The 11,194-nt window shown below is 35.6% G+C and overlaps 1 protein-coding gene across 2 annotated transcripts; it reads left to right on the top strand.

Moving 5' to 3' along the window:
* Positions 1-1,952: 1,952 nt before the first annotated feature.
* On the top strand, positions 1,953-10,168 carry NPR3 (NPR1-like protein 3). Of its 2 annotated transcripts, none has more exons than XM_010274010.3 (4): positions 1,953-3,909; positions 5,479-6,226; positions 6,711-6,908; positions 9,666-10,168. In XM_010274010.3, exons 1-4 carry the CDS (start codon positions 3,361-3,363, stop codon positions 9,881-9,883), a joined length of 1,713 nt encoding a protein of 570 aa, XP_010272312.1. In that variant the 5' UTR covers positions 1,953-3,360; the 3' UTR covers positions 9,884-10,168. The 2 variants fall into 2 exon arrangements, with proteins under 2 accessions (XP_010272312.1, XP_010272311.1); XM_010274009.3 differs by having other exon boundaries at positions 2,156-3,909; positions 9,663-10,168.
* The last annotated feature ends 1,026 nt before the right edge of the window (positions 10,169-11,194 follow it).

Here is an 11,194-nt window from a genome sequence, read left to right as displayed (position 1 = left end):
ATTTGTTAATTTTGTCAAAAATAGAGGAGAGGTTTTTACTAAAATGAAACTATAAGGGAGGTTTTTGTATTTTACCCTATATAAAATATTACAAAAACATAATATGATAAAATTGAAAATAAAAATTTTTATATATATGGGCTACTATATATGTTGTGATGTGCTGGCTCATGGGTCTTAAAAACCTAAGCTTGGCATAACCCACAAGTATGGGCCAGGCCATGCTTAACAATTAACACTAGACCCGAGCCATACTTTAAACGGCCATATCGTGCCTGGCCATTAGGGGTGTCAACAGTATTCAAAAATTCGATTTCAAATTCGATATTCGACATAATCGAATCGGATTCGGATAATTTGAATATCTAATCGGTCGAATTCGGATATCCTATTCTTATCGAATAGTTAATCGGATTCGAATTCGGATATGACCTGATTCGATTCGATAAATATCTGAATTCGACCGATTATTTAATTCTTATATATAATATATAAAATATTTTATAATTTATATATAATAATTAAGTTATACAAATAATTTATATATTTTATATCAATAAAATATTTATTTTATATATTTATAAATTATCTAAAATAATTAATTAATCAAATTTGAATTGAATCAGACATTCAAATATTTAATCAGATTCAAATTCGGATATTAATTTTCAATATCCATCGAATATCGAATCGAATTCAGATATCGTATTTTTTTAATCATATTCGAATTCAGATATTGCTTGATCAAATTCGAATTCAATCCGTTCACACCCTTACTGGCGATGCCGACTCACGAATGACATGGCTGACCTTACAACTTTAGATGCGATCCTCTCAACCGAAACCAAAATTATTGGATTTGTTTTTGGAGGAAAAAAGGCAGCATCTCCACCGTAGTCTCGTTAGAAAGGGCTGAAGCGCATGGCTTTTGGGTGTTCAAAGGTGGGAGCTTTGAAATGCAGTGGGTTATAGGCTTCTGAGATGGGCCCCACCCCACATAAACACTATTAGCGAGATATCGGTGGTGAGATCCGAAAGTCAGCTGCCACAGTACCTTTGAGGGCTGTCGTTTTCAGCCTCTTTGAACAGTTTATCCAGAGCCCTTCAAGGCAGCCCAAACAGTTCAGCCTTTCCAAGCGGTCTCTGTTAGGATTCATTTGGAGAAACGGGATCTGTTCCTCACATTTGAGCGCCTCACATACACATCCATCATGCATTGTGAACATCTCCCGTGAAAAATAACTTGTAAGTATGGGAGATGTTCCCAATAGTTGGTAGGATGTGCGTGCAAGGTGCGTGTGAGACGCCCTATGTGAGAAGCAGATCTGATCTCTCATTTGCGTGGGCTTCAACAAAGCTATTTTATTAATTACTGCTTTCTAGACCTTTAAAAAATAGTTTAATTTTTAAAAATCTATTTTTTAACTTTCAGGTATTTTACAAAACATGGCTTTGTAAAGTTATAAGTTTCGGTGTGGGGCCTACTTTATTTTACATATGGCTGATTCTGTTTTTCTCTAAAATCAGATTTTTGTAAAAAAAACATTGATTTAGTCAACAAACTGTTAACCCGAGTGATTAAACCATTCAACCCAAAAACTGGTCTCCTGACCCCTGACCAATTCGTTGACCGAATCGATTTTAAAAACCTTGGTTACAACTTACAAGAAGCCGCTGCCACCCAAATAGGCACTGTGCTATCCGCTTCAGCTTTCTTGAATAGCTTTTTCAAAACGCTTCAAAGCTCATCCCTCCCAAACGGGCCCATAATGCGACCCGATCCATGTAGAGGCCTAGCGAGTATATATCCATAGCCATTAGCCAATAGGTATCGGTCCTCTTAAAGTCTTTGCGACTTATCGGTATTCCGCTTTTCTCTCACCGATATCGGTTTCTCTCTCTCTCTGGAAAGCACTGTTTTTCTATCACTAGAATGACGCCATTGGAGACGTAAGCAAACCCTAACGACAAACGTGACAGCAGCAGAGGCGTCAGCAAACGACTTCATCACCCTAAGAGAAGCAGGTAATATGAGCAGAAGCAGACGATGCACCTTCTCGTCTCTTTCCCTCTCTCTAGCATACGTCACAGCTTACACACGCTCTCTCTCTCTCTTCCTCTCTCTAAAACACGTATGAACCCCGAAGAAATTTCTAAATGCGACGCGGAGACGTAAGATTCTACTATTCACGCTTTGTCTCGGAATCTCGTTCCCCCCTTTCAGTTATTCTTGACTTATTTTTCTACCTGCTAAGCTAATCCAACCTTTTCTTGCGTGAAATTGGAGACTTATTAATCGAATTTAGCTCCCTTTCTGAATTTCTGTCATTTTTGTCGTTTTCGATGATCTTTGTGGATGGATCGGAAGGAACTAAGTAAATTCGTGTAGATTTAATGCGAATTCCAAGGGATGAAAATGAGTGGTTCTCTTGAAATCCGGAAGTTTGTTCAGTGGGGTTATACCATATGTCTTTGATCTTTGAGTGTTTGTGTGGGTCAGAAAAGGAGATGGGGGGTTTGTCGTTTGGTTTTGATTAGCTTTGTTGCAAGTTCCGCTGTAAAGTGAGGGAGTTTTTTGAATTGGGCTGTGTTTTGGATCAAATCGGGGATGTGTGGAAATTTGGAGGTAGTTAATGTGTTGGTATCGAATTTTTGTATATTTTGTTGAAGTGCAGTAGGAATTCAAGCGAGATCAGGGAAACCTCTGTGCGTAAATTTGTTTATTGTTCACGGGTCGTGAAAATTTGTGAAGAAAGTAGAAGTCATTTTGTTATTGACCATCTTAGCTGCTCGTGAGATTTCTGTGGTAGAGCTGTTTATGTTGAATTCTGGTTCCTGAAAATTTGAGGGTTTCTCTGTGGATTATTTTGTCCCTTCATGTCGATCGGAAGTATTTCTTCGATTATTTGCACTGCTCGTCGCGGTTATTGGAAATTCAAAAGAGATGGGAACTGGTCTTCCTCTTTTCGTTTGACTCTGCCATCTATTTAGATGTAATATAGGAAGACTTCCCGCAGCTTACTCTGGGTCGCCAGCTTCAAATTTTGCTTCAATTTGTACCGATTATGTTGTAAAAAGGGTTCCTTTTCAGAGTTCTAGTTTTGGTTCGTTGCTTTATCCTTCTATTCCTTTTCCTCTACTGGCCACCCAGTTTTGGAACTTCTTAGTATAGTTTTGTGTCGACATCTGTTTACTTCTGCAAATTCTTTCTTAGACTTTACTATCTTCGTTTGTCTCTGTAATTGCTTTTGTATAGTCGGTGTTTGAAAGCTTTTAATGCATCTATTTGCTCTAGATCTAGAATTTTTAGGATCATAATTCACAACAGTCCAATCAGAGGGAGATTATAGAGTAGAGACGATGGCAATGTCGTCGGAGCCATCATCTTCCTTGAGTTTTACTTCGTCTTCCCATCTATCAAATGGTTCAAGCAGCTATAACTTATCTGCTCCGACCAGTCCTGAACCAGGAGTCAATCTTGATATCATCAGTTTGGGAAAGCTCAGCTCTAACATGGAACAGCTCCTGATTGATACTGGACTTGACTACAGTGATGCAGAGGTTATAGTTGAGGGAAACACCGTGGGTGTACACCGATGTATTTTGGCCGCCAGGAGTAGATTCTTCCATGAGCTTTTCACAAAGACAAAGGGTTCTCCTCAGAAAGAAGGTAAACCACAATATAACATGACTGATTTGGTGCCTTATGGTAAGGTTGGTTATGAAGCCTTCACGATTTTCTTGAGCTATTTGTACACTGGAAAGCTGAAGCCATCTCCAGCCGAGGTATCAACGTGCGTTGATTCTTCATGTGCCCATGATGCCTGCCGACCTGCAATAAATTTTATCGTGGAACTGATGTACACTTCTGCCCATTTTCAGATAACAGAGCTGGTTTCACTTTTTCAGGTCAGTTATGCCCTCTGATTAAGGTTCCCTCTGTACTTAATCAAATAACTTAACTTTAACTCCCCTTTTGATCATCAATTAGCCTTTTCTGTGTGAAATACTCAAATACCCAAGAGCATCTTTAGGCAGCTTATTGGTGATTTTTCCAGTTGAGTTCTCTAATACTTGTGGTGGAGAAAAGACTGGTTGTTGATGAAGTTCCTGATCTGAACATCTTCTTTAGGAGACTTGGGAAAGTTGGATTTGCGATTAATTGGTAGTATATATTCAGAATGCTCATGTATTTTGTGATACCACGCCTAGAGCCTCAAGGCCCTCAATTAAGTTTTTGAGATTCTTTAAAAATTGGTGCCTTCCAAATAGATAATGAATTTGAGTATACCATCCTGAGGGCCTAGTTAGTTCAAAACATCTTTGATTCCCTTCATTCTCAAAGTACCATCTGATAAATCACAGGGTCCTCATTTATATGTCCTTTTATAGATTATTCCGATGGAATTGTAGTATTATGTATTGATCATTATGGATGTGTGCAAAAGTTTGCCTTTTCTTGTAGCTATTGGAGATGTTAACTTAGGACAACTTAAACATCAGAGAGAGGGAAATCAGTTGAGTGCTTTTAACAGAGATGCTTGGTTTTGTTAATTTAACTACAAAATCTATTAGGTTTCATTAAGCCTTTACTCAATCCAACAATCTCCATGGCAAAGATGATGTTGCAGCACACATGCAAAGTATCAATGGAGATCAATTTTTTCATTCTTTCAGATATTTTCCCATGTTTTTCTTTTGTTCTTTGATATTGATAAATTTGAGGGTAGTTACAGGGTAATAATGTTGCACTTCCATATTGGTTTGAATTAAATATGTCCATCTATATTGCAAATTCTTAAATTGGCATTTTACAGGACATATGAGACAGGACAACTCGGATCCCTAGATGATCACTTGTGGAAAATGCAACCATCAGTGCTCCTTATGGAAGTCAAAGTTCAGGCTCTAAGATGGACTGATAGAATCCTTAGGGCCATAGCCCAATATTCATCCATCCATGGTTACTAGTTAGTCCACAATCATCTGATGAAGGGGAAAACTGTAGGGTTGTTTATGATATAGTCAGAGGCATTGTTCATTTCCAAGTTTGGATTTCTAGTTGTTGATTCATTTTAGGAATTGTTAGAATTAGAATTTGAGAACATACTCATTTTCATGTATTTTGCTCATAAAACCATTAACTTTAAAGCCTCGTTCATTTTTTGCTAAGTCATTTACCTGTTTCTTTTGATCAAAAGCGTAAGTGAAACCGTTGACCATTTTTACCCATAAAATTTCATTATTGGAAGGGGCATTTTTGTTCTATGATGTTTTGGCAACTTCCCCCCAGGTGGGAAGTTATTGGTCAACTTTCTCATTGACCAACTCCCCCCCCCCCCTCCATTTACCAAAAAATGAACAGGGCCATTCAGATCTATTGGACTTTGACCTTGTTTCTGTCACTCACTTTTGTCCTGTTCTACAAGAATTTGTATAATGAGTAATTATGATTTAATAGTATGCGTTTCCCTGCAGCGTCGTCTTCTCATCTTTGTGGAAAAGGCTTTTGCGGAAGATGTAATCCCCATCCTTATGGTGGCTTTTCATTGCCAATTGAATCATCTCATTGATCATTGTGTCCAAAGAATAGCACGATCAGATCTTGATAGCATCTCTCTGGAAAAACTCCCTAATGAAGTCAAAATGGACATCAAATCTCTCCGTCTCAAATCTCATCTAGATGAAGCTTCTGCTATGGATGTGGATCCAGTACGTGAAAAGAACATCAGAAGAATCCACAAGGCTTTAGATTCTGATGATGTTGAACTGGTGAAACTTCTTCTGAATGAATCAGGGGTCACCTTGGATGATGCCAATGCTCTTCACTATGCTGCTGCCTACTGTGATCCCAAGGTTGTGGCAGAGGTGCTTGATCTGGGTTTGGCTAATGCCAACCTCAGGGATGCCAGAGGTTACACAGTGCTACATGTTGCTGCAATGCGTAAGGAGCCATCTATAATAGTTAGGCTGCTGAATAAAGGAGCTTCTGCATTGGAATTGACGTCTGATGGCCAGAGCGCAGTTAGAATCTGTAGGAGGCTGACTAGGCCAAAGGATTATAATGCAAAGACAATACAGGGACAGGAAACAAACAAAGATAGGATATGCATTGACATTCTGGAAAGAGAGATGAGGAGGAATCCAATGGCAGGGGCCACATCAATATCATCACCAGCAACATCTGAGGATCTTCACATGAAGCTCCTGTACCTGGAAAACAGAGGTGAATTATTAGATTGTAGGCCCAGATTCACAATTGTTGAACATGAAGCATCTACTCATTTTGATCAAGCTTTAATTGCGTTCTTGATATATGTTTTCTAGGAAATAATGACAATCAGTTACTTGTGGGATACCCGATATCTCAGAAGTGACAGTCTTTCCCCTTGAGTATTTATTTTCAAATACCATCAGAATTTCCAGAAGCATTCGGGAGTGTTTATGATATTAAACAAATGATTTCTCTACAAGCCTTTCAGTTATTTTCTTTTAATTCTTGTTGAGGGGTGGTTGACTCCTTTCTACCAATCAGTTAATGAAGAACAAGACCATTGCTTGCTTTGAACTCTGCCTTGTATGCACATTTTTTCAGTCATTCCATCAGAAAATGTTCAGATCTTTACTTCTGCTTGCATGCATGGATGCTAAGAAATAATAAGTTCTTTTGATCAAAAAAGGAAATAATAAGTTCTACTCTAAATTTGCAGTGGCATTTGCACGATTGTTGTTCCCCACTGAAGCCAGACTAGCCATGGAGAGTGCACATGCAGATTCAACATTTGAATTCGCTGGTCTTTCTGCATCAAAAGGCTCATCTGGTAACTTGAGAGAGGTCGATTTGAATGAGACTCCTACAACGCAGAACAAAAGACTGCATTCAAGAATGGAAGCACTGCAAAAGACAGGTACTGATAAACTTTTTTCTTCTTTTCAATTTAACATTGCAAAAACGCTGCTTGCCTAGAGGTTAGGTACTGTTGGTCCACAATTTGTTCTCATAAAACCAGTATCATCAACTAAAAACCAAGTCGTCATCATCATCATCTTAGCCTTATCCCAACTATCAACCTAAAAAACCAAGTGCAGTGCTCAAAATGTCTAGTGGTACATAATTGTGCATCAAGATTTGTAAAGGTTGTTGTTAGTGATAGATTTATTGATGATAAGCCAATTCATAAAGTTTTTTTTTTTTTTGTTATTTTATAGTTTGGTAAATTAGGTTCCTCCTAAGGGAAGTAGAGGAATAATGGTTATGTAAAAGGATTTTTTTCATTTTTAGAATCATGTGCATATGTTGGTCTTCATTCATCTGTTTATTTACCTCTAGAATCTAGTTTCACTCAAATGCACATCTTTCGACACTTACTTCCTTAAACAATGAAAAGCCATCTAAACTTGAGAGGCCTAGATCTAGATATCAGTATGACAATTGTACCTGTCATTTATCAAAATCCAGTACATTGGTACAGATGAGCATCCCATCCAATCTATACTATATATAAAAGTGTGGATGTAGAGTGCATTTTTTTTTGACACCCTCTATTTCTTTGTTTGAGAAATAGTATAAAAGTCATTTTATTAGAGCTTTAATGGCTACTAAAATGCCTATATTTGTATATTTAGTCTATTTCTAATTGTAAGGGTTGAAAATGTAACTTAAATTATTACTTCCCACTTCTCTCATTAAGTCTTATAGGTAAGGTATTAACTCTTATTTTCTCTTATTAAATCATATATTTAAGTTCTTTTTCACTAATAAATGTTACTAACTATATCTATGTCAATATTTTTAACAATATAAACTCATATATTTTAAAACTAACTCAAAAACAAAACTATTCTTTATTCTAATCAAACTGATTAACCTATGAAGTCAAGTTAGGTAATAAAATTTTTAAAATAGAAATAAATATAGAAAATTACAAAAATATAGAAAAAATAGATACATATATGATATTTTTATTAATCAAATTAAAAAATAAGTGTAATAAACAAGAATTATTTTTATTGATAATGAAAATGAAATACATAATTTAGTACTGACCAAAAATGAAATTATTTTATTATTTGTCCAAGATCAATAGTTCAACTTTTAGGTCAAATGTGTTAACTTTTAATGTCATAAATAAATAATAAAATATAAAATACAAAAATGAAAAGAATACATAAATTTTTTCAAAAAAAAACATTCAGGCACATGTATAATATTATATATTTATCACATTAAACAAAAAAGCAACAGAAAACAAATATATATATATATATATATGTATATATAATTGAACACACATATAATTCTATATTTACACTAATATTAAAAATATGAATAAGATTGTGGAATTTTCTTTTAACTAAAATACTCAATTTTGAATTTAGTCCCTATTTAATTGTGAGGTTTAAATTATAAATTGAACTACTACTTTTCACCTCATTCAATTCCCTCAATTTCAATCGTACATTTTTTGTTTGATAAATGAAAAAAAAAATACACCTAAAAGATAAAATATTACAAAAAGAAGAGTCTAGACAAGCAGGTAAACCTATCAATGATACTTGAAACTTCATAACTCGATCTGATTATCACATATTTGGATGAGGTGTTTATGTAATCAGATTTGGATTTTGCAATCTGCATCCAATTAATAATAAAAAACAAAAAATAACAAATACATAAAGTTTATAGAAAATTTTGGGTACATTATTACTATCATGATCATCATCTAGAATTGTCATGTGCAAAGCATGTGCACACTTACTAGTAAGCTTATACATTCTTTTACTTCTAGTTTTATTAACCTAATCTGATCTATGGTCGTTTACCAATGAAACTATTAATGTTCATAAAGTGTCTAATAATGGCTTTTGTTGTACTGGATTCATATATTTTAGGACTATCGCCCATGAAATCATTCTCTAGAAAACATATGGAGATCTAGGTATTATAACTTCTTAAGACATTCATTGGATATTTTAATTATGAATTCTTTGTTGTTCATGTAATTTGCCAAATTTTGGAAACTAATCTATAAATTAATCCCAAACATGGACCACAAACACCAAAATGTATAAGAGCTATTATAAAAACAAGAGCAAAATTTGCATCCAAGAAATTGATGCAAACTTTGCACTCAAAGTTGATTAATGTTAAAAGGGTATATATTTCAATCTTAGGATTCATGTTTGCACCTATTACAACTAAAAATTGTTTGGAAAGAAAGTAAATTTATCAATGCAAAACTAAACCAACTTTGCATTTGCATGGACCAAATCCACTCTACATATTTGTAATTGCATTCTATTTGCTCTCTTCCCAAATGGAGCCTAAAGTGCATTGTTCCATTCATCTCATGTTGAAATAGAGCCTATTCAGATCTCAAGCTCTCAATGGGGAAGAAAATAGTGGCATATACTCACAATTAAAAATGCCTTAATGATCTGAAATTTGTGACCATAAACATTTATGGCAATTTTTAGATGTTGGAACCTCAGTAATATACTAAAGCCAGCCCATGCACATTAATAAAGAAATGGGACTAAGTTAAAACCAAGACAAATTGTTTTCAATTTGCAAAAGCAAATTACTAATCTTTGATAACTAATCAGAGGGTCTCTTTTTGTGAGCAATTTCTTGCTAAGCTTTGCTATTTTCATGGTTGCAGTAGAGGTGGGTAGGCGATACTTTCCTCACTGTTCAGAAGTGCTAGACAAATTCATGGAGGACGATTTGCCTGATCTGTTCTTTCTCGAGAAGGGATCCTTGGATGAACAGAGAATAAAGCGGTCACGTTTTGTTGAACTTAAGAGAGATGTCCAAAAGGCATTTAACAAAGACAAGGCTGAAATCAGTCGCTCTGGATTGTCATCCTCTTCATCCTCCTAAAGTGTGCTAGTTATAAAATGCAAGAATATGTTTTTAGGTAAACATGTACTTAAAATACTCCTACAGAGATATGCACAAATTTTTGCAGTGTTTCTTACCCTAAACTTGGCATAAAAAGCCTACAAGTGTTGCAGCTCTTTTATGTAAAGTTCACAGCAAGAGCAAATTTGCCACTATGTTGTTTCCTTTACGTTTTCCTTTTTACATTTTATGTTATCTAACATTGTAGAAGATCACCCACCCTAATGCTGAAGTTATATATCCTTTTCTTAATTTTCTTTCAAAGTTATGAGCCTTTTTGAATCTTCATATTTTTCTTGTACGAAGAAAAGAGTGATCTATGGGGTACCAAATTTCTTTGTACTAATATTAAGTTAATTCCACCTTTGCCCTCAGGGTCATGGGAGTTTTAGGCCTTGTTTGGATAGACTTTTCAAAAGTACTTTTGAAAGTATGAAGTGTGAAAAACACCACATCGTGTTTGCATGGCATACTTTCTACTTTGGATTTCATACATTTTAAAAGCACAAAACCCCCCAAAAGCACGAACCCAACTTTTATTACTTCATTCTTTTGGGGAAGTTTTGCTTCTATTTCGTGTGAAGGGTGGTTACATGTGACCACCATTCAGATAAAACCCCTCGGTCGAGACTCCCCCATTCTCTCGCCGTCTTCAAGCCATAGCCTCTTTGCCACCGTGAGTTCTTGCTCTGCCATTGCCCATCTTCGACCACCATTGCCACTAAAAATCGCTGCCGAAAGCACAATCTTCATCCTCATCAGAATCACAAGTATGGATCCCAGTTTCATATTTCCCCCCTTATTTTAATGTTTTTCTCCATTTCATGCAATATCTTCAAGCTTAATGGTATGTTTATTGCATGTTTACCGCCACTGGAATCACTGTTGTCGACTTCTCATTTCCTAAACTATTCTTGAAGCTTAATGGAATGTTTTTATAGCTTGTTTACTATCTGTACAAATCCAATAACAAACTGGAGTGTTGTAGCTATAATACCAATATAATGGAATGTTTATTACTTGTTCATGAACTGTCTCTATCGATGATCTGTGATTCCCCTATTTGTGGCATTCCCGTTATTGATTGTTGTGGATGGTACTATTTGTGTTTTTCACATGGCATTTCCTTTCCTATACAATGAAGATGATCATGGTTTTCTTGATATGTGTACTGTGGAGCAAGTTTTTTTTTTTTTTCCAAAACATTAAACATGAGCCATTGCGATTGGAAGCTTGTTGTCTGATGTTATAGTGGTTTCCTATGGCATTCCCTTTCCTATAAAGTTCTGC

This window comes from Nelumbo nucifera, chromosome 7 (assembly GCF_055504915.1).
Source record: "Nelumbo nucifera cultivar China Antique chromosome 7, China Antique-T2T, whole genome shotgun sequence".
Classification (NCBI taxonomy): Eukaryota; Viridiplantae; Streptophyta; class Magnoliopsida; order Proteales; family Nelumbonaceae; genus Nelumbo; species Nelumbo nucifera.
The sequence above is the reverse complement of the archived record's forward strand: the minus strand, read 5'-3'. Positions and strand labels throughout refer to the sequence as shown.